At 38.3% G+C, this 21,776-nt stretch overlaps 1 protein-coding gene and 1 long non-coding RNA gene across 6 annotated transcripts in view; one reads left to right on the forward strand and one right to left on the reverse strand.

Moving 5' to 3' along the window:
* C9H11orf54 (chromosome 9 C11orf54 homolog) overlaps nucleotides 1-21,776 on the forward strand; it is a 25,310-nt gene continuing 3,534 nt past the window's right edge. The window contains exons 1-8 of one of the 5 annotated variants that reach the window (XM_067750718.1): nucleotides 14-155; nucleotides 5,332-5,576; nucleotides 6,009-6,070; nucleotides 13,545-13,643; nucleotides 16,711-16,784; nucleotides 16,968-17,069; nucleotides 18,167-18,343; nucleotides 19,752-19,901. In XM_067750718.1, the coding sequence (XP_067606819.1) occupies nucleotides 6,016-6,070; nucleotides 13,545-13,643; nucleotides 16,711-16,784; nucleotides 16,968-17,069; nucleotides 18,167-18,343; nucleotides 19,752-19,901 (657 nt within the window). In that variant the 5' untranslated portion in view covers nucleotides 14-155; nucleotides 5,332-5,576; nucleotides 6,009-6,015. Of the gene's footprint in view, nucleotides 156-5,331; nucleotides 5,692-6,008; nucleotides 6,071-13,544; nucleotides 13,644-16,710; nucleotides 16,785-16,967; nucleotides 17,070-18,166; nucleotides 18,344-19,751; nucleotides 19,902-21,776 lie in introns of those variants that run through there. The other 4 variants (XM_067750721.1, XM_067750717.1, XM_067750719.1 and 1 more) reach the window with 4 other exon arrangements.
* LOC137230740 (uncharacterized) overlaps nucleotides 8,381-21,776 on the reverse strand; it is a 23,182-nt gene continuing 9,786 nt past the window's right edge. Inside the window, exon 2 of the long non-coding RNA XR_010946238.1 lies at nucleotides 8,381-11,785. This is a non-coding gene — a long non-coding RNA (uncharacterized lncRNA). The remainder of the gene's footprint in view (nucleotides 11,786-21,776) is intronic.

Below are 21,776 nucleotides of genomic sequence, written 5' to 3' on the forward strand. Positions count from 1 at the left end.
AGAGGTGGGAAGTGGCGACCCGCGGGGCGCCATTTTGATCTCCGTGAGAGGAGGAGCGATTTCGAGTGGGCAGGGTCTGATCTCCCGGATCCAGAGGAGGCGGAGTTGACTGAGGCAAGATCGGGTTTCAGGTGTCGGCTTCCCTCACGGATTAGGTAAGTGGAGTAGACAAGAATGTTTCGGTAAACTACAAGAAATAAATTGTGGGGTCAGGTGAACGGAATGACTGTGAGCTGCAAGGAAACAGGCACTCCACCTGCTTTGCTTCCAGTGGTCTCGCCTTGGCTGAGCTGTTCTCTGACTTCCCAAAATCTGATCTCGAGTGTGTGTGGGGTGTGCGTGTGTGTACGGTGCCAGGTGTGTTTTGTCATATTATGTCTACTTTTGCCTTCAGAAATCTCCTCTGCGTTAAATTGTAAGACGATCATGCTTTGACCGAGACTCAAAATGTGTAACCTTTGTACTGGAAGCCAGTGTTACCCGTAGCACATCCAGGTCCCCTCTCCCCTTCGGACTTTTGTTAACTACTCTTTCACTCAGAGCTAAGTGTCAGCCTCCCAGGGGTTGGTTAACATATCACAAGAGATACCAGCGGCGAATTTTTTTGTTTGTTTTCTCCCTTAGTTCCCTGAATGATTAATGAATGTTAAGATAAAAGTTTAAACTAGTTTAGTTTTGGTATTTTGGGGGGTTTTTTCCCCACAGTAGTTACAAAAAGGAATGAGCTGGCTTGATTTGTCCACTTTCAGACCTCTTGTATCGTATGAAAAAACCAGGAAAGCCGTCTAGTCTTAATCTATGGTTAGTGTCATCTTCGGATTGGACAGACCTGGAGGGTAATCTAGCCTCTTTACTCAATTTTGCTCTAAATGTTGAACAATTCCAGGCACAGACAGTCTAGTCTTCTAGGCATTATGAAGTACCGTTAGCTGCAGAACAGGGATTGCATGTCTTATTCACTGCCATGTTCCATAACATGCCTGCCTATGTAATTTGTGAGTCTCAGTACGAAATGAAAATGCAGGGCCCCTTGTTCAAAACGCAGGGAGAAAGTGCCATTAAAGGTACTAAAATATAAGCGGTCTCCTTTCTTCTGTAGTACCTCTTTCCACTTGTCATGATGTTTTAATTAATAGCATTAATTTGCTATTATTAATTATTAATGACATTCTATTTTATTGATTTATTATTAATCACTAACTATACTATTATTAATTAATAGCATTAATTTGCTATTTATTGTCACTCTAAGTAAAGAAAAATTGAGTTTAACTCATTAGCATGACATTTACCACTCTATATTCTGCAATACCAGTTTTAAGTACAAACAAAAGAACATTTAGCTTGTACTCAGAATTAACTGAAATTTCACAATTCATACTATGTAGGCATATGTATTTTGTTCTTACTAGAACACTGGATACTGCACAAAACTAGCACCCCTGTATTTATTTTACTTCTCCATGCTTGCACATTCTACCGACACGGAATCCAGGGAATTTGAGTCTCAATGAACTCCCTTGGACTGTGCACCCACCAGCATTCTATGCTCACAGGACTTAAACGCTTTTTGTGAATGGGAAGCAAGGAGTGGTGGTGGACATGCACATAGACCCTCTCTCCTCTGATCCCAAGCATGTTCCATTGTCCTATCCATCTTAAAAGTTAAAATATAAAGTTAAGAATTTTTTTAAATATTTATTTTATTTATTTATTTGTCTGCACCAGGTCTTAGTTGCGGCATACGGGGTCTTCATTGTGGCATGCAGGCTCTTAGTTATGGCATGCGGGATCTAGTTCCCTGACCAGGGATTGAACCTGGGCCCCCTGCATTGGGAGCCTGCAGTCTTAACCACTGGATCACCAGGGAAGTCCCTAAAGTTAAGAATTTAAGGATGGTGGCAATGGAGCATAAACCACGTGCTATTCTGAACACATGGTCCTGTGTAACTTCACTAGTTGCACATCCATGGAGCCAGCCGTGTCCCAGAGCCTTATGAGTCTGGAATATCATAAATGTTCAATAAAAAAAACTAAGGCTGAACTGGTATCCATTGTATGCTAGGTACTTGGAAGACAAATATGAGAAATACAGCCCTATCTTCAAAGAGATCACAGTCTAAGTGACAGAAACAAAGCAAACAGATGACCAGAGGTATACTGAGTGCTAAAAGGTTGCTCTATACAAACTTTCCCTTATTGTGAGCTGAATTGTATCATTCCCTCACCAGTTAATGGCAAGGTATAATGTGATGAGTTCTGGGTTTACAGTGGGCTAGATTTGGTTTTGAATTCTGTTTCTGCCACTTAATAGCTGAGTGATCTGGAGTAAATAATATATTCTCTCTGGCCTATTTCCTCTTGTAAAATGAGAAGGATAATATGTCGTTGTGTGAGGTTTTGAAGGAATGTCTGTAAAGTGTCTAACATACTGTCTGGTTTACAGAATGCAGTTTGTCAGTAGTTTTCGGCCATAGTTGGTCTACCCCTTTAGGCATTGCCTCTGCAGCTCCATTTATCCTTCTGCCTCCTATCTTCCATTCTTCCCTTCTCTAGACCCTACTTCTGGGCCACTGACTCCCAGCAGTGGAATCTGGAGAGTAAATGTTGTTTGCCTCCATGTGGCCCAAAGCTGTCCTCCTAGAGCCACTCTGGATTTGTATTAGAACTTTTCTAACCCTTTTCTCTCATCACTCCAACTCCAACCTCCTCTTCCCTATCTCTCACTCACACAGAAACACACTTATACACACTACCACGCTGCCTTCTGGGCTTTTGGCTTGCATTTCTAAACCAGTTATTCAGACTGTAGCCTCCTAGGGTTGGAATTTGTTTCTGTTTTGGTGGGGAAAGAAAACAAAAACCTGACCTTTGAAAGATAGTAAAGGGTGTAAAATTAGTGATGAGGAGATGTAGATGGGCTGCAGGCTGAGCAGCTGAAATCTGTCCTGTGTGGGCAGCTACTCCAAGATAATATAATGCCAGGAGCTGGGAGGAGCTCAGTCCCACCCAGAAAAAAGATAAAGAGACCACAGATTTCTCATTCTCAAGGTCAAGGAGTTCTTCCCAACTATACAGGTACAGAAAGGCTGGGGGTGTAAGGAAGGGAGGGGGCACCACCCCATAGTAGGTGATGTCAACCTTCCCATAGGTCTCTGCATTAAGAGATGTGCGCACATACAGGGGAGAACCCTGAGTTATACCAAATACGGCCTCAGAGCCAGGCAAAGCAAGACATTTGCCAGAGGAAACCCCCAAGAAATGCCCCATGTAAGTGATTTAAACTACCACGAAGATGCAACTCTCTTAGTCCACCCATGTGTGTCTATTCACATGTACTTTTTTCCCTCCTAATAAACACTTTGCTTGTTTCACTACTTTCAGTCTCTTTGTTGAAATTAACTTTTACAAATAAGACAAGCCAGGGGCCTTGTCACTAGCCACTGGCCCTCGTGGTGTAGGGGCTAAGATTCAGTGCTCTCACTGCCATGGCCTGACTTCGCTGGGGAACGAGATCTTGCTTCAAGCCCCTGCAGGCTGAGGCCACCTGAGATCATTAGGATTGTATTTAATTTAAACTTGAGTCTTTATTATTCCTACTGTAAGTAGAAATATCTAGAGTGCTTTTATTATCTTCATTTTAAGTAAACATGTATTCACTGAGCAGATTTTCACAAGTTCTTAATTAGTACTTGCTGGTTTCTAATAAAGAAAATATAAGATGATGGGCCTTCCCTTGTGGTCCAGTGGTTAACACTCCATGCTTCCACTGCTGGGGGCACGGGTTCCACTCCTGGTCTGGGAACTAGGATTCTGCATGCCTCGCAGAGCAGACAAAAAAAAAAAAAGAAGAAAAAGAAAGAAAGAAAATATAAGATGTCAACATTTAGAAAATCTAGGTGAAGCATATATGAGATTATTTGTACGTATTTTCTGTCCATCTGAAATTATTTCAATAAAGTTAAAATGGCTCATTCCTAAACAATTATAGCTTATTCAATTCGAAAATATATTTTCGGGAATTCCCTGGCCGTCCAATGGTTAAGAGTCTGTGCTTCGCTTTCACTGCCGAGGGCCAGGGTTTGATCCCTGGTCAGGGAACTAATATCCTGCAAGCCGCAATGCACGGCCAAAAAAAAATAAAATATATTTGAGATCATCTAACTATGATTATATAGGGTTTGGGGCCCATTATCAACACTTCACATTTTCTTTGGGAGACCAAATTATGCATATTAAGTAAATAAAGGGTAATAAAGTATTATCTGATAAAGTACTAAAGAAATGTCGGGTCTTAAATGTATGTTTGTGGAGGATGTGTTATTTGATATCATCAAAATTAGAAATCCAGTTTCTAAGAAAACTGAATCTTTGGAAAATTAAAAAAAAATTTTTTTTGGAAGAGTATTTCAAGTGATGTTGAAGGACCATCTTTCGCTTACTAAGTAATGGTATATCAGAGATTATTCACATTAACGAGGTATTTCATTAACAATTTTAATGAGAACTCCAACAGTGTTCTTAGAAACAGCCTTAAGAGTTTTGTCTTTATTCCTTGTTGTGATTGGCCTCCAGTGGGATTCCCCGCCCAACTCATATTACTTTCGTTTGTTTGGGTTTTTTTGCCTGCATTTTATTTAACTCTCTCTGCTTGCACACCTCATCACCTGTACACTTGAGGTAAGATACTAATCTCTGTGCATATATGTCTACTTATTGTAAAATATATTTAGCATATATTTTTTAAAAATCAAATGATAATTGGTTAGGTTATCAGAATAATTGGACATTGAAGCTGTTTACCAAGAAAATGTTTATTTGTAAATGAAATAATTTGAATTTCAAAAGCTAATAATTTGTAGGAGTTTCCATTTCTCTTAGTAATTTAAATTTTCTCTTGTAAAAGTGATAGTCTAAGAAACTTGTTTAACTTTTAGCCTAAATGTCAAATATAGAATAGAAAACACAAATAAATGATCTATTATAGAAGTACCTGAGCATCCTGTACTGTTATCTACAACCATTTAAACAGTTATTCATAAACCTTAATAACTACCTTTGCTTCAGGATCTATATTCCTTAAATCAACCATTAGAAAGCTGCATGTTCAATCCAGATACATGACTGAAGAAAATGAATCATGTGCCCTCTTGGTTTGGTATTCCTCTTGTCTATTTTAAATGTCAGCTATTTAAGGTACTAGTATTAAAATAGGTTACTTGGACATTTCTCACTTGGAATATGAAATACAAGAAGTTATGGTTGCCTTTCTGTGAGGACACCTAAATGCCCTTTTGCCCTCTTTATATAACTGAACTCTTTCATTTCCAGAGCAGCAGCTGTTCATGCTTGGTGCACTGCAATAATTAGCCTACAATTGCTTTATTTTGTACATCCTCGTGAAACCTCAAAACTCAGATTGGGACTTGAGCCCATGGGCTGAGACTTGACCCCAGCCAAAACTCAGATTGGGACTTGAACACACTGTACTTTGAGATCACACACTCAGGACTTAACGAAGCTCAGGTTCTTTATGTCTCATCACAGAAAGAATTCATTGAGAGACAAAGTGATAGGTAAGAAGTGGATTTTTTTAGAGAGACACACTCCATAGACAGAATGCGGTCCATCTCAAAAGGTGAGATGGCCTTGGGAGAAACACACTCCACAGAGTGTGGAACATCTCAGAAGGTGAGAGGCCCCGAAATATGGGGTAGTTTTTATGGACTGGGTAATTTCATAGGCTAACAAGTGGGAGGATTATTCCAGCTATTTGGGGGAAGGGGCAGAGAATTCCAGGAATTGGGCCACTGCCCACTTTTGGCCATTTATGGTCATGGCACCTGTGGGTGTGTCATTTAGATGCTAATGCATTACAATGAGCATATAATGAGGCTCAAGTTCTACTGGAAGTCTGCCATCTTGGACCTAGCTGGTTCTAATTTTTGTGTCCCCCAACAGCTCTGTCATTCTTTTAAAGGTTGTGTCCTGCCCCCTTCCTGTTTCAGAAAGAAGATGTCTTGTGCTGAGTATTCTTTTCATGTGCCAAGTCTAGAGGAGCTTGTTGGAGGTAAATGCAATACTGAGTTTTTTAATTATCCTAAGGAAAAAAATTTTTAAATAAAAACATTCTAAGATAAGCTTTATGCAATAGTACTTTCAATACAGAACTAATTTTCCTTTTCTGTATTTGTTCTGTACTGTTTTTATTGACAGAGTCCAAAACTCTGCCCCTCAAAAAAAATCTAAATTCACGATTCAGATTCTTGATGAGATACGAACTTTACAGAATGAAAATGAATATGGTAATCCATGATTTAAATATGTGTGGTGCCCAAAAGTTGTACAATATTCCTTTATTAACTTTTTTTTTAACATCTTTATTGGAGTATAATTGCTTTACAGTGTTGTGTTAGTTTCTGCTGTATACCAACTGAATCAGCTATATGCAAACATATATCCCCATATCCCTTCCCTTTTGCGTCTCCCTCCCACCCACCTTATCCCACCCCTCTAGGTGCTCGCAAAACACCAAGCTAATCTCCCTGTGCCATGCAGCTGCTTCCCATTAGCTATCTATTTAACATCTGGTCCTGTATATATGTCAATGCTGCTGTTTTACTTCGTCCCAGCTTACCCTTCCCCCTCCCCGTATCCTCAAGTCCATTCTCTACATCTGCGTCTTTATTCCTGTCCTGCCCCTAGGTTCTTCAGAACTTTTTTTTTTTTTTTTTAGATTGCATATATATGTGTTAGCATATGGTATTTGTTTTTCTCTTTCTGACTTACTTCACTCTGTATGACAGTCTCTAGGTCCATCCACCTCACTACAAATACTCAATTTCATTTCTTTTTATGGCTGAGTAATATTCCATTGTATATATGTGCCACATCTTCTTTATCCATTCATCTGTCCATGGACACTTAGGTTGCCTCCATGTCCTGGCTATTGTAAATAGTGCTGCAGTGAACATTGTGGTACATGACTCTTTCTGAATTATAGTTTTGTCATGGTATGCCCAGTAGTGGGATTGCTGAGTCATATGGTAGTTCTATTTTTAGTTTTTTAAGGAACCTCCATAATGTTCTCCATAGTGACTGTACCAATTTACATTCCCACCAATAGTGCAAGAGGGTTTCCTTTTCTCCACACCCTCTCCAGCATTTATTGTTTGTAGATTTTTTGATGATGGCCATTCTGACTGGTGTGAGGTGATACCTCATTGTAGTTTTGATATACATTTCTCTAATGATTAGTGATGTTGAGCATCCTTTCATGTATTTGTTGGCAATCTGTACATCTTCTTTGGAGAAATGTCTGTTTAGGTCTTTTGCCCATTTTTGGATTGGGTTGTTTGTTTTTTTGATATTAAGCTGCATGAGCTGCTTGTATATTTTGGAGATTAATCTTTGGTCAGTTGCTTTGTTTGCAAGTACTTTCTCTGATTCTGAGTGTTCTTTTCATCTTTTTTTATTGTTTCCTTTGCTGTGCAAAAGCTTATAACTTTCATTAGATCCCGTTTGTTTATATTTGTTTTTATTTCCATTTCTTTAGGAGGTGGGTCAAAAGGGATCTTGCTGTAATTTATGTCATAGAGTGTTCTGCCTATGTTTTCCTCTAAGAGTTTTATGCTGTCTGGCCTTACATTTAGGTCTCTAATCCATTTTGAATTTATTTTTGTGTATGGTGTTAGGGAGTGTTCTAATTTCATTTTTTACATGTAGCTGTCCAGTTTTCCCAGCACCACTTATTGAAGAGACTGTCTTTTCTCCATTGTATACTCTTGGCTCCTTTATCAAAGATAAGGTGACCATATATGCATGGGTTTATCGCTGGGCTTTCTATCCGGTTCCATTGATGTATATTTCTGTTTTTGTGCCACTACCATATTATCTTGATTACTGTAGCTTTGTAGTATAGTCTGAAGTCAGGGAACATGATTCCTCCAGCTCCGTTTTTCTTTCTCAATCTTGCTTTGGCTATTCGGGGTCTTTTATTTTATTTTATTTTATTTTTTTTCGGGGTCCATTATATTTCCATACAAATTGTGAATTTTTTTGTTCTACTTCTGTGAAAAATGCCATTGGTAGTTTGATAGGGATTGCATTGAATCTGTAGATTGCTTTGGGTAGTAGAGTCATTTTCACAATGTTATTTTTCCAATCCAAGAACATAGTATATCTCTCCATCTGTTTGTATCATCTTTAATTTCTTTCATCAGTGTCTTATAGTTTTCTGTATACAGGTCTTTTGTTTCCTTAGGTAGGTTTATTCCTAGGTATTTTATTCTTTTTGTTGCAGTGGTAAATGGGAGTGTTTCTTTAATTTCTATTTCAGAGTTTTCATCATTAGTGTATAGGAATGAAAGAGATTTCTGTGCATTAATTTTGTACCCTGCTACTTTACCAAATTCATTGATTAGCTCTAGTAGTTTTCTGGTAGCATCTTTAAGATTCTCTATGTATAGTATCATGTCATCTGCAAACAGTGACAGTTTTACTTCTTCTTTTTTTTTTTTTTATTTCTTCTTTTCTGATTTGGATTCCTTTTATTTCTTTTCTTCTCTGATTGCTGTAGCTAAAACTTCCAAAACTATGTTGAATAATACTGGTGAGAGTGGGCAAACTTGTCTTGTTCCTGATCTTAGAGGAAATGGTTTCAGTTTCCAGAAACCATGGTTTCACCATTGAGAACGATGTTGGCTGTGGCTTTGTCATATACGGCCTTTATTATGTTGAGGTAGGTTCCTTCTATGCCTACTTTCTGGAGAGTTTTTATCATAAATGGGTGTTGAATTTTGTCAAAAGCTTTTTCTGCATATATTGAGATGATCATATGGTTTTTATCCTTCAATTTGTTAATATGGTGTATCACATTGATTGATTTGTGTATATTGAAGAATCCTTGCATTCCTGGGACAAACCCCACGTGATCATGGTGTATAATCCTTTTAATGTGCTGGTGGATTCTGTTTGCTAGTATTTTGTTGAGGATTCTTGCATCTATGTTCATCAGAGATATTTGGCCTGTAATTTCTTTTGTTGTGACATCTTTCTTTGGTTTTGGTATCAGGGTGATGGTGGCCTTGTAGAATGAGTTTGGGAGTGTTCCTCCCTCTGCTATATTTTGCAAGAGTTTGAGAAGGATAGGTGTTAGCTCTTCTCTAAATGTTTGATAGAATTCGCCTGTGGAGCCATCTGGTCCTGGGCTCTTGTTTGTTGGAAGATTTTTAATCACAGTTTCAATTTCAATGCTTGTGATTGGTCTGTTTATATTTTCTATTTCTTCCTGGTTCATATTCAGAAGGTTGTGCTTTTCTAAGAATTTGTCCATTTCTTCCAGGTTGTCCATTTTATTGGCATATAGTTGCTTGTAGTAATCTCTTATGATCCTTTGTATTTCTGAAGTGTCAGTTGTTACTTCTTCTTTTTCATTTCTAATTCTGTTGATTTGAGTCTTCTCTCTCTTTTTTCTTGATGAGTCAATTTTATTTATCTTGTCAAAGAACCAGCTTTTAGTTTTATTGATCTTTGCTATCATTTCCTTCATTTCTGATCTGATCTTTATAATTTCTTTCCTTCTGCTAACTTTGGGTGTTTTTTATTCTGTCTCTATTGCTTTAGGTGTAAGGTTAGGTTGTTTATTTGAGATTTTTCTTGTTTCCTGAGGTAGGATTGTCTTCCTATAAACTTCCCTCTTAGAACTGTTTTTGCTGCATCACATAGGTTTTGGATCATTGTGTTTTGTCATTTGTTTCTAGGTATTTTTTGATTTCCTCTTTGATTTCTTCAGTGATCTCTTGGTTATTTGGTAGTATATTGTTTAGCCTCCACGTGTTTGTATTTTTTACAGTTTTTTTCCTGTAATTGATATCTAGTCTCATAGCATTGTGGTCGGAAAAGATACTTGATATGATTTCAATTTTCTTAAATTTACCAAGGCTTGATTTGTGACCCAAGATATGGTGTATCCTAGAGAATGTTTCATGGGCGCTTGAGAAGAAAGTGTATTCTGTTGTTTTTGGATGGAATGTCCTATAAATATCAATTAAGTCCATCTTGTTTAATGTATCATTTAAAGCTTGTGTTTCCCTATTTATATTCATTTTGGATGATCTGTCCATTGGTGAAAGTAGGGTGTTAAATTTCCCTATTATGATTGTGTTACTGGCGATTTCCCCTTTTATGGCTGTTAGTATTTGCCTTATGTATTGAGGTGCTCCTATGTTGGGTGCATAAATATTTACAATTGTTATATCTTCTTGTTGGATTGATCCCTTGATCATTATGTAAGTGTCCTTCTTTGTCTCTTGTAATAGTCATTATTTTAAAGTCTATTTTGTCAGATATGAGAATTGCTACTCCAGCTTTCTTTTGATTTCCATTTGCATGGAATATCTTTTTCCATCCCCTCACTTTCAGTCTGTATGTGTCGCTAGGTCTGAAGTGGGTCTCTTGTAGGCAGCATATGTACAGGTCTTGCATTTGTATCCATTTAACCAGTCTATGTCTTTTGGTTGGAGCATTTAATCCATTTACATTTAAGGTAATTATCAATATGTATGTTCCTATTACCATTTTCTGAATTGTTTTGGGTTTGTTTTTGCAGGTCTTCTCCTTCTCTTGTGTTTCCTGCCTAGAGAAGTTCCTTTAGCATTTGTTGTAAAGCTGGTTTGGTGGTGCTGAATTCTCTTAACTTTTGCTCATCTGTAAAGATTTTAATTTCTCTGTCAAATCTGAATGAGATCCTTGCTGGGCAGAGTAATCTTGGTTATAGTTTTTTCTTCTCATCACTTTAAATATGTCCTGCCACTCCCTGCTGGCTTGCAGTTTCCGCTGAAAAATCAGCTGTTAACCTTATGGGGATTCCCGTGTATGTTATCTGTTGCTTTTCCCTTGCTGATTTCAATATTTTTTCTTTGTATTTAATTTTTGATAGTTTGATTAATATGTGTCTCGGCATGCTTCTCTTTGGGTTTACCCTGTATGGTACCCTCTGTTCTTCCTGGACTTGATTCACTATTTCCTTCCCCATGTTAGGGAAGTTTTTGATGATAATCTCTTCAAATATTTTCTCAGACCCTTTCTTTTTCTCTTCTTCTTCTGGAACCCCTATAATTAGAATGTTGGTGCATTTAATGTTGTCCCAGAGGTCTCTGAGACTGTTCTCAATTCTTTTCTTTCTTTTTTCTTTATTCTGCTCCCTGGTAATTATTTCCACCATTTTATCTTCCAGCTCACTTATTCGTTCTTCTGCCTCAGTTATTCTGCTATTGATTCCTTCTAGAGTATTTTAAATTTCAGTTATTGTGTGGTTCATCACTGTTTGTTTGCTCTTTAGTTCTTCTAGATCCTTGTGAAATGTTTCTCGTATTTTCTCCATCCTGTTTCTGAGATTTTGAATCATCTTTACTATTATTACTCTGAATTCTTTTTCAGGTAGCTTGCCTATTTCATCTTCATTTATTTGGTCTTGTAGGTTTTTACCTTGCTCCTTCATCTGTAACAAATTTTTTTGTCGTTTCATTTTTTTTTTTTTTTTTTTGATGGGTGGTGCTGTATTCCTGTCTTACTGGTTGTTTGGCCTGAGATGTCCAGCACTGGAGTTTGCATGCAGTTGGATAGAGCTGGGTCTTGATGCTGATATGAAGATTTCCTGGAGGTGTCACTCCAATTGATATTCCATGGGGTCTGAGGTTCTGTGTTAGTCCAGCGGTTTGGACTCAGAGCTCCCACCAAAGGAGTTCGGGCCCGACCTCCAGCCTGGGAACCAAGATCCTGCAAGCTTCATGGCACAGTGAAAAAAAAAAGGGGGGGGGGGAAGAAAGAAAGAAAAAATGGAGCAGTACAATATGAAAGAATATAAAATAAAATTAGAAAGATAAAAAATATGTTAGAAAAATAAAATTATAATTGAAACAACTGCAACAAGGTAAAATAACAGAAAAAAGAAAAATAAATAAAGGTGTGGGGGAACAAGCCAAAAGGAGATATCACTAACAAAGTATAAAGAATAAAATAAAATTAGAAAAATAAAAGATTAGGAAAAAATAAAAATATAAAAGAATCGACAACAATGAATCTACAAGGTAAAACAGAGCCCCAATCTAAAAGAAGAAAAAAGAAAAAAAAAAGTCTTGGCTATAGGGGTAGAGTTTAGGCAGGGGGTGGAACTTAGGCAGAGGTGGGGTTTTGGGTGGGGTCGGACCTAGGCGGGTGGGGATGTGACATTTGAGCATGGGGCAGGGCCTAGGCAGGGTGATGTTGGAGCATGGGGCGGGGCCTCTGCTTAGGACCTGCGCAGGAGGAGAGAGGTAGCATGTTGAAAGGAGGGCCCCTGGAGTGTGGAGTTCTGGAGTTTGGAGGCAGGGCCCTGAGTGAGGGTGTGTGGGTGGGGTTTATGCCCAGCACATTGGAGGGGGTCTCAGAGGGGGTCTTCGAGTGTAGAGGTGGGGCCATGGGTGGGGGTGTAGGGGTGAGGCTTAGGCTCTGCATGGCAGGAGAGAGGCTCCAAGGGCAGAGGATTAGGCCCTGGAGCCCAACAGGCTCCCTGGTGCCTAAGAGGACAGGGAAAGCAGTGGCCCCATCCCCTTCCGTTCGTTTGTGCCCCTCCCCCACTGTCTCCCCCAGGGTCTCCCCCATCACTGCTGGAACCCTAACCATGACTGGGTCCCACTGGGCGTAGTAACTCCTTCCCTCCCCTGGCCACCCCTCAGGGGTGCCGGTGCCATAGATACAGCCTTTACTTTTGCTCCCCCTTCCCTCCCTCTCGCTCCCTCAGGACCCACAAGGCTGGAGGGGGCATAGGTGGGCAGAGGATCAGGCCCGGGATCTCAACAGGTTCCTGGGGGTCCAAGTGGGCAGGGGAAACCTGGCCATGCTCCCTTTTGATCCTCTGCCCTCCCAGTGGTTCCCCAATTTCCCCCTTCGCGTGTGGGATCCCTTCCCCTCCCCCAGCCGCCCAAGAGGTGACCACTGTTCTGAACTGTTCTGACCTGTTAGAACCTTAGATTAGCTGCCTGTCTTTGAAATACATATGAGTCATATAACACATACTTTCATGTCTTACTTTTTTTTTTTTGCGGTACACGGTCCTCTCACTGTTGTGGCCTCTCCCGTTGCGGAGCACAGGCTCCGGACGTGCAGGCTCAGCGGCCATGGCTCATGGGCCCAGCCGCTCCACGGCATGTGGGATCTTCCCGGACCGGGGTACGAACCCGTGTCCCCTGCATCGGCAGGCGGACTCTCAACCACTGCGCCACAGGGAAGCCCCCCCCTCCTTTTAAGTTACACAAGTTTAGGGACTTCCCTGGCGGTCCAGCAGTTAAGACTCCATGCTTCCACTGCAGGGTGCGCAGGTTCTGTCCCTAGTCAGGGAACTAAGATTCCACATGCCATGTGGCGTATCCAAAAAATAAAAAAAAAAAGTAGTAAATTACACAAGTTTAGTTTGGAAGTATGACACACAAAACAGTTGAGGGAAGACTTGATATGTGATGACAAATTTCTACCTAATGTTTAACCCTTTTCCTTGTCTTTATTAGTTCTGCAGAAGGGGCTAACGGATAACTTTGCTGATGTCCAGGTCTCTGTAGTTGATTGCCCTAATTTGACCAAGGAGCCATTTACCTTTCCTGTAAAAGGTAAGCAGTATCTGCAAAGGATATTGACCCAGCTTTTAGATTAAATTGTGCTTAATTTCTGTGTTTTCTAATATTGGTCAAATTTCATTTTATACCCTTGTAGAAAAATATGTTTTTTATGTACTTTTGTAACTTTCACAGGTTATATAATAGATATTCAATAGGCTAGAATCCTGAATATCACATGAGAGTTTTGTTTTTAATCATTCAAGTGACTGTTATGGAAACTTACTATAATTTTTATTTATTTATTTATGTATTTATTTATTATTCATTCATTCATTCAAGACCAGAAGTGATCTTAAAAGCCTTGTATTTATTTGAATCATCCATTAAATACTAATATCCCTTCAACAAATTTGTCAAGTGATTATCCAGCCAGTGTTTAAAGTGAGAAGGGAAATTAATATTGATGCTGAAACTCAGCCTCTGTGCAGCACTGCCAAATTGAATCTCAGAGACGAGAGTTTTGGGTGAAGTAGAAAAGAATACTTTTATTGCTTTGCCAGGCAAAGGGGGCCACAGAGGCCTAATGCCCTCAAAACTGTCCCAAACTCAGTGGGGGGGCAGGTGTGGGGAGTCTTACAGTCAAGGGGAGGGGCTTCTCATAAGGATCAGAGTGCTTGCAAGGCCTGCATTCCTTCAGTCTAAGGATCATCTCAGGTGGTCCCGTGATCTATGGTTCTCTATGTTATTGAACTGTAACCTTCTCTCTGGAATGAAGAATGTTTCATCAAGTAGTTAACATCTTCCATGTGGTAGGGGTTTTAGTTCTGCACAAGAGCTCAAAGATACAGTTATGTATATCCAGTGAGGAGGAACCAGGACCCTGCCCCAAGGCTACACTATTGTTTCTTGACTGCTCCTCCCTTGTCTCTTCATCCCCTCCCTTCCCTGATTAGCAACTGTTTGAACCTGCCCTGTGGAACTCAGGGAAGGTCACCGAAGCCGAATGAAGCCTATTTCTTACCAACAAAAAAACAGGGGACACGAAAAGACTTTTGTGCCCAGGAGCCCCACAGGGTCCTGCTCGGTTTCTTTTTTTTTTTTTTTAATTTTATTTATTTTTTTTATACAGCAGGTTCTTATTAGTTATTCATTTTATACATATTAGTGTATATATGTCAATCCCAATCTCCCAATTCATCCCACCACCACCACCACCACTGCCCCCCACCCGCCCCCCCTGCCACACACACCCCTGCCACTTTCCCCTCCTTGGTGTCCATACGTTTGTGCTCTACATCTGTGTCTCTATTTCTGCCCTGCAAACCGGTTCATCTGTACCATTCAGTTTCAATATTAAGTAAATATAATTTGTCAGACAGTATGATGGATATCTATATTTGATGTCTTAATTTTTATACTAACACTGCAAGGTGAGTACTAGCCCCAGTTTATAGATGAGAAAACTGAAGCTGAAGAGAGGCTAAGTAATCTCAGTGGGAATCATAATCAGGATTCAAATCCAGATCTGTCTGCTTCCAAAGTCCAACATTCTCTCATTATACCCTACTGTAATGAGGAATTTGGAACAGTCACACTTACTCACTCTTTTATTATGTAATTGACATCTTTGTTAAAAAGCAGTTTTACGTAGAAATCCTGGACTCTAGTTCTTTCTCTGCCACTTAAGGTTTCATTACCCTGGGTAAGCCAATTAATGTATCTGGGCTTCAGATACATTAAAATGGGGGTGGGGGGGAGTGAGATTTGGGTTAAATGTTCTTTTTGGGTCTTTCTAGTTCAAACAGTCTTTGATTTTAAGTAGACCTGTAAATTCTAGAAGTTTTATGTACCAGATGGCAATATCTCTTCACACCTTAAAAGCATTTATCATAATACTTTTTTTGTTGTTTTATGTTTTGGTTTTTTGGCCCTGAGGCATGTGGGCTCTTAGCTCCCCCACCAGGGATTGAACCCGCACCCCCTGCATTGGAAGGCGAAGTCTTAACCACCGGACTGCCAGGGAAGTCCCTATCATAATACTTTTTTATAGCTCTGTTTCTTCCGATTATAAGGGTAATATATTTTACCCCAAAATAAATAATTGATTAAATAATTCAAATAAAAACCAGAAAACACAGAAGAGTACAGGAAAAATAGTTAATCTTAATTTTGTCACCCAAAGGGTTGGTTTGAAAAAGAGTTTTCTAGGTTCTTGTCAATAATTTGTGAGTCTTTAAATTACATACTAAGGAAGCCAGATATGTATGCATGTTACATATATGATCTTTCATAAACATATTTAGGTACTTTCTACATGAACTGGTCTTGTCACTAGTGATCTTGGCGTGTTTACTAGTATTATTTCGTCGTTTTACCCGAAAACCAGGTTCACCTCTTGGTGGGTGTTGAGCCAATAGACACAACCAAAGCACTAGAGAAGGAAGGACTTATTGTCACTTGCAGCAAGTAAGGAGAACACTGGGGGATCTTTTCCCAAACAGTGTCTAGCTGTACCTGTGACGTTTAATTAAAAATGTAAGTAGAAAGTTCCTAGCATCTGAAGTTACCTAAAATTACTTGTCATTTTTATAAACAACCTTGGAACAAACAACTCTAACAAGAGGACTTCTCAATATGGATTTTTAAAAGAAGTAATATTTTACCAAAATATTTTAAATTAAAATATAATTTTAGCTAAAACTCTCCCTCCCCCAAAAGAAAGATTTTTAAAGGAATAAGTCATTATAGACTAATTCTAGAAACCTCATCCAAACATTGGCTCCAGTTCTAGCCCTTGCCCTATCATCAACTTTCTTTTTTTATATTATTAATTTTTACTGGAGTATAGTTGCTTTACAGTGTTATGTATCATCAACTTTCGATTGCCTTTATGCTACTAACTATATCAAGTCATGCTTGGTTATGACACTATTAGAAACACAGGAAGTTAGCGTAGGACAGGGATCCTAGCTACTTACATTTTCCAACCCCTGCTATTTGTAAAACTATGAACTGAAAAGTTATATACTCTTAATAAATTAGTGTCTTCCGGCATTTTATACTTAAATTTAGATGTTTGCCTATTTTTAAGATGGCTTGTTTTATTTGTTTTTTTTAGGTATCTGTGGGAAAACTAGAATTGCAGAAGTAGGAGGTGTACCTTACTTATTGCCTCTTACAAATAAAAAAAAAGTAAGTTTCTTTTACTTTTCACATTCACATGGAGATTATGAAAATCGGGTTGATTCCTATTTTTATTATTAGAAGGTCCACTGACCAATGTGACAAGGAAGTGTTAATGGATGTAGTAATAAAAAGTAAATCTGGGAATTTATATAAGTAAGATTTAAATAATATGCGTTTCCTCTTGTATAGGTTTATGATCTAAATAAAATCGCAAAAGAAATCCAGCTTCCTGGAGCTTTTGTTCTTGGAGCAGGAGCAGGCCCATTTCAGACTCTTGGATTCAATTCTGAGGTCAGCATATATATAATTACTTTATTTTATTGATTTGACACTTAGTTTGCCTTTTTCCTTTTCCTGCCCTATCAGAAATCTTGTCTTCTGAATGAATTGTAAGTGGTTGATGTCATACCTCTCTACAGATTTGTTACTGTTGATACAGATTTGGAGTATAGCACATGCTCCAATTAGTCCAACTGAAATGGAGCACTCATCTCTAATTTAGATTTTCTTATGGCACATGCTCAGTATTCGAGGAGTCCATCGAAGGTCCTACTGTGATTTGCTGAGGACTCTGGACTGTGAAAGATTTCAGTCCTTACACATCAGAGGATTCCTAACTTCTCTATGATCTTTGCTGGTATAAGGGCAGCTTGCAATCAGAAGATGAATATTTAATTATCTAATCAAATCCCTCTTTCAGACCAAATTGCAGGGACCTACCCCAGTAGTATGATTATTGTTTACAAAAGGTAGTATCTATCACTATGTATGTTAACACATTTCCAACATAAAAACATCACTGTTTCTTCACATCTCACGAACAGGAGAATAACCTGCTCAGTCTGCCCATTCTCTCACAGCCTCTTACATCTATGACTGTTAGTCAATAATCATACAAGTCCTTTTATAGAAACATTAATATAATTTGCCTAGTGTTCAAGACAGAAAAAGTTTAAAATTTAAGTGAGAAATTTTAAGGACGTCTCTGGCGGTCCAGTGGTTAGGACGCGGCGCGGCACTTTCACTGCCAAGGGCCCGGGTTCGATCCCTGGTCAGGGAACTAAGTAAGTAAGTAGGTAAGTAGGTAGGTAAGTAAGTAAATAAGTAAGTAATAAAATGAGAAATTTTGATGCAAATGTCACAATCTTATAGAAACACTATAATACTGTAAACATTTTCTAAAATTTTTTTTCAGTTTTTTTGATATTTGTAAATCTTTAACATTTTGAATCTGACATTAAATATTTTATTTTTCATGTTTTATTATTAGATCTTGAAATAAAATGTCTTAAAGTCTAGGACAAAATATTTTGTTACATTATTCAAGATCTTCTCTTTGCATAGAGATACTAGGCTTGACTAATTACCTTATTTACTTTTCTTTTCAGTTTATGCCAGTTGTTCAAACAGAAAGTGAACACAAACCTCCTGTGAATGGAAGTTACTTTGCTCATGTTAACTCTGCAGATGGAGGGTGCCTACTTGAGAAATACAGTGAGAAATATCATGATTTTGGGTTTGCATTACTGGCTAATCTTTTTGCCAGTGAAGGCCAGCCTGGAAAGGTGATTTTGTTCTAAAAATGCAGTATTCTCCAAGAGTTCTCAGATAGCTAAAAATTTGCATGCTTATTGCTACTACTGTAGTTTTCTTAAGGAAATCCAAAGCTACCTAAGTCCCAAACCTCTTTAAATAACACAGTTATGAAAGATTCAGAAAGTACTACAGGCATAGTGAAAATACTTTGGGCTTCCCTGGTGGCACAGTGGTTAAGAACCCACCTGCCAATGCAGAGGACACGGGTTCGAGCCCTGGTCTGGGAAGATCCCACGTGCCACGGAACAACTAAGCCCATGCGGCACAACTACTGAAGCCAGCACGCCTACAGCCCACGCTCTGCAACAAGGAAGCGATCGCAATGAGAAGGCCTAGCACCGCAATGAAGAGCAGCCTCCGCTCTCCTCAACTAGAGGAAGCCTGCACGCAGCAACAAAGACACACGCAAACAAAAATTTTAAAAAGAAAAAAAAATAATACTTAGTAAGCAATAGCTTTTTTTCCAAGGAACTAAAATAGGATGTTCCTGTGGGGAGTGAGTTAGTCAAATAGATGAACCATGCAGCTGAAGTAGATAATGTCTACCTATATAGTTGGTATATATGTAACTTACTCATTTCAGACTGATCAGACATTGATTGAGATAGAAATGATGGGAGCAAAAAATTATAGAAGACGTGAGAAGAATTAATGCCTCACTTCATATTTACTTCCTGTTAGTACAAAAAAAAAGGATGATTTCATGTTCCAAAATTGTAATGATGGTCGCACAACTCTATACGTATACTGAAACCCATTGAATTGTATACTTGAAATAGGTGGATTGTATGGTATGTGAATTATATCCCCCATAAAGCTGTTATTTTTTTTTTTAAAGATTATTTCAGTTTTAGCTGTTGTGAGAACTCCCAGATCTTGTAGAGATAACTACTTCAGCCACTTTGGGAAATGAGATAGTGAAGCAAAAATACCTAATAAAGTGGAGGTAACAGCAGTCCAGATTTTTAAAGGAAATGAGAAAACATAATCATTTCTCCTCCCTCCAGTTATCAGAAGTTAATCCCTTTAAACCAAAGAATTCTCAGTCTTTTACCACCTTGACATATAAGAATCTCTAGAGTTCAGTGTAGAATTTGGCTATAAATTTATAAAATTTAGCTATAACTCTCTCAGTCCAAGAAAGCACAAATACGACATTATTAGAGTAAATGATATATAATTTATATATATATATAATACTATATATATTATTAAGACTTAGAGGATTGAGACACTTCTGCTCATATCTGGGTGCTCGAAGCAAACAAGTGAATATTTGCTTGATGGCACTGAATTATATAATGTTTCACTTGGGTAGTTATTTACATAATATTTTGCAGCTTAGAACAATGGTATGTGTATTTATGTCCTCTCTAGGTCATTGAGGTGAAAGCCAAAAGAAGAACTGGAAAACTTAACTTTGTGACTTGTATGAGACAGACTCTTGAAAAACATTATGGAGATAAGCCTGTAGGAATGGGAGGTACTTTCGTGATTCAGAAGGGAAAAGTGAAGACTCATATTATGGTAAAGGCCTGTGTGTGTGTGTGTGTGTGCGCGCGCGCGCACGTGCTTAAGATCGTAGGATTTTTTTAATATACATTGTGAATTTAACCTTTTTTAAAAATATTTATTTATTTATTTTTGGTTGCATTGGGTCTTAGTTGTGGCACGTGGGATCTTCGTTGCATCATGTAGGGTCTTTAGTTGCGGTATGCCAGCTTCTTAGTGGACTTTTTAGTTGCAGCATGCGAACTCTTAGTTGCAACATGCATACAGGATCTAGTTCCCTGACCAGGGATTGAACTTGGGCCTCCTGCATTGGGAGCACGGAGTCTTACCCACTGGACCACTAGGGAAGACCTGAGAATTTAACTTTTAAAGACACCCTGAACAAACCCTTTTACTGTGATCAAATTTAAATGACAGACAATACTGTAAAGCAACTTGTATGATAATGTCCAGCCGGAGTCCTTTTTTCATATTAATATATTAGAACTTTCTTCTCAATTTGTTTGTATTAAAGATTGAGATAGATGTGAGTATAAGCCTTAGAAACTGATTATTTTCATTGCTAGAATCCCTATATAGACTTTGCTATTACGATGGTTGTGGTTTTAGGGAAAGAACTCATGAAAATGATAATCTTATGGGCTGACTATAATAAGTTTATAAGGCATTAATGACGGAATACTATATGAAGACAGACCAGGTCATCTAGGATTTTTAAAATAATTTTTGGTAGGTGAGTGAACGAATAAATGAATGAAGTGTAAAAGTGTTATAACTTAATGTCCTTTTTGTTTTAACAATGAAGCCATTAGAAAACGTATTGTTTTGATGTTTTTTATCCTGATAATTTTAAATGGCAAACCAGCTGATTCTGCATAGAAAGACACATTTGTGAAACTACTTACTTTTCCAATTTACGACAAAATTATAGAGAAATCTATTTGTAAATACCAAAGGATTATAGGATTTCTTAAAATTCAAGTAAACAATACTTTATTATTAACTATAGTTACCATGATGTGCATTAGCTCTCTAGAACTCACTCACCTTATAACTGGAAGTTTGTACCCTTTGATCAACATTTCCCCATTTTCCCCCACCCCCTCATCCTCTGGCAACCACCATTATACTGTTTCTCTAAGTTGGACTTCTTTAGATTCCACATATAAGTGATATCATGCAGTATTTGACTGTGACTGGCTTATTTCACTTAGTGTTGTATAATGTCCTCCAAGTTCAACTATATTGTTACAAATGGCAGGATTTCCTCCTTCTTTTAAGCCTGAATAATATTTCATATACATATCACAACTAAAAAGATACAGATAACAATTTCTTTATCCATTCATCTGTTGATGGACACTTAGGTTGTTTCCCAATCTTGACTAACGTGAATAATGCCACAGTGAACATAGGAGTGCGGATATCTCTTCAAGGTAGTGATTTCATTTCCTTTGGATATATACCCAGCAGAATTGCTGGATCATATGGTGGTTTTATTTTTAATTTTTTGAGGAAGCTCCGTAATGGTCGTGCCGGTTTACATTCCCACTAGCAGTGTACAAGTGTTCTATTTTCTCCACATCCTCACCAACACTTTTCATCTCTTGCCTTTTTGAGAACAGCCATCTGCACTAGAGTGAGTGATATCTCATGGCTTTGATTTGCATTTACCTGATGAATAGTGATGTTGAGTGCTTTTTCATATACCTGTTGGCCGTTTGTATGTCTTCTTTGGAAAAATGTCTAATTCAGTCCTTTGATCATTTTTTAATTGGGCTTTTTTTTCCTATTGAATTCCTTATATATTTTGGATATTAACCCCTTATCAGATATATGGTTTGCAAATATTTTCTCTCATTCCATAGGCTGCCTTTTTCATTTTGTTGA

Source organism: Pseudorca crassidens, chromosome 9, assembly GCF_039906515.1.
Source record: "Pseudorca crassidens isolate mPseCra1 chromosome 9, mPseCra1.hap1, whole genome shotgun sequence".
Taxonomy (NCBI): Eukaryota; Metazoa; Chordata; class Mammalia; order Artiodactyla; family Delphinidae; genus Pseudorca; species Pseudorca crassidens.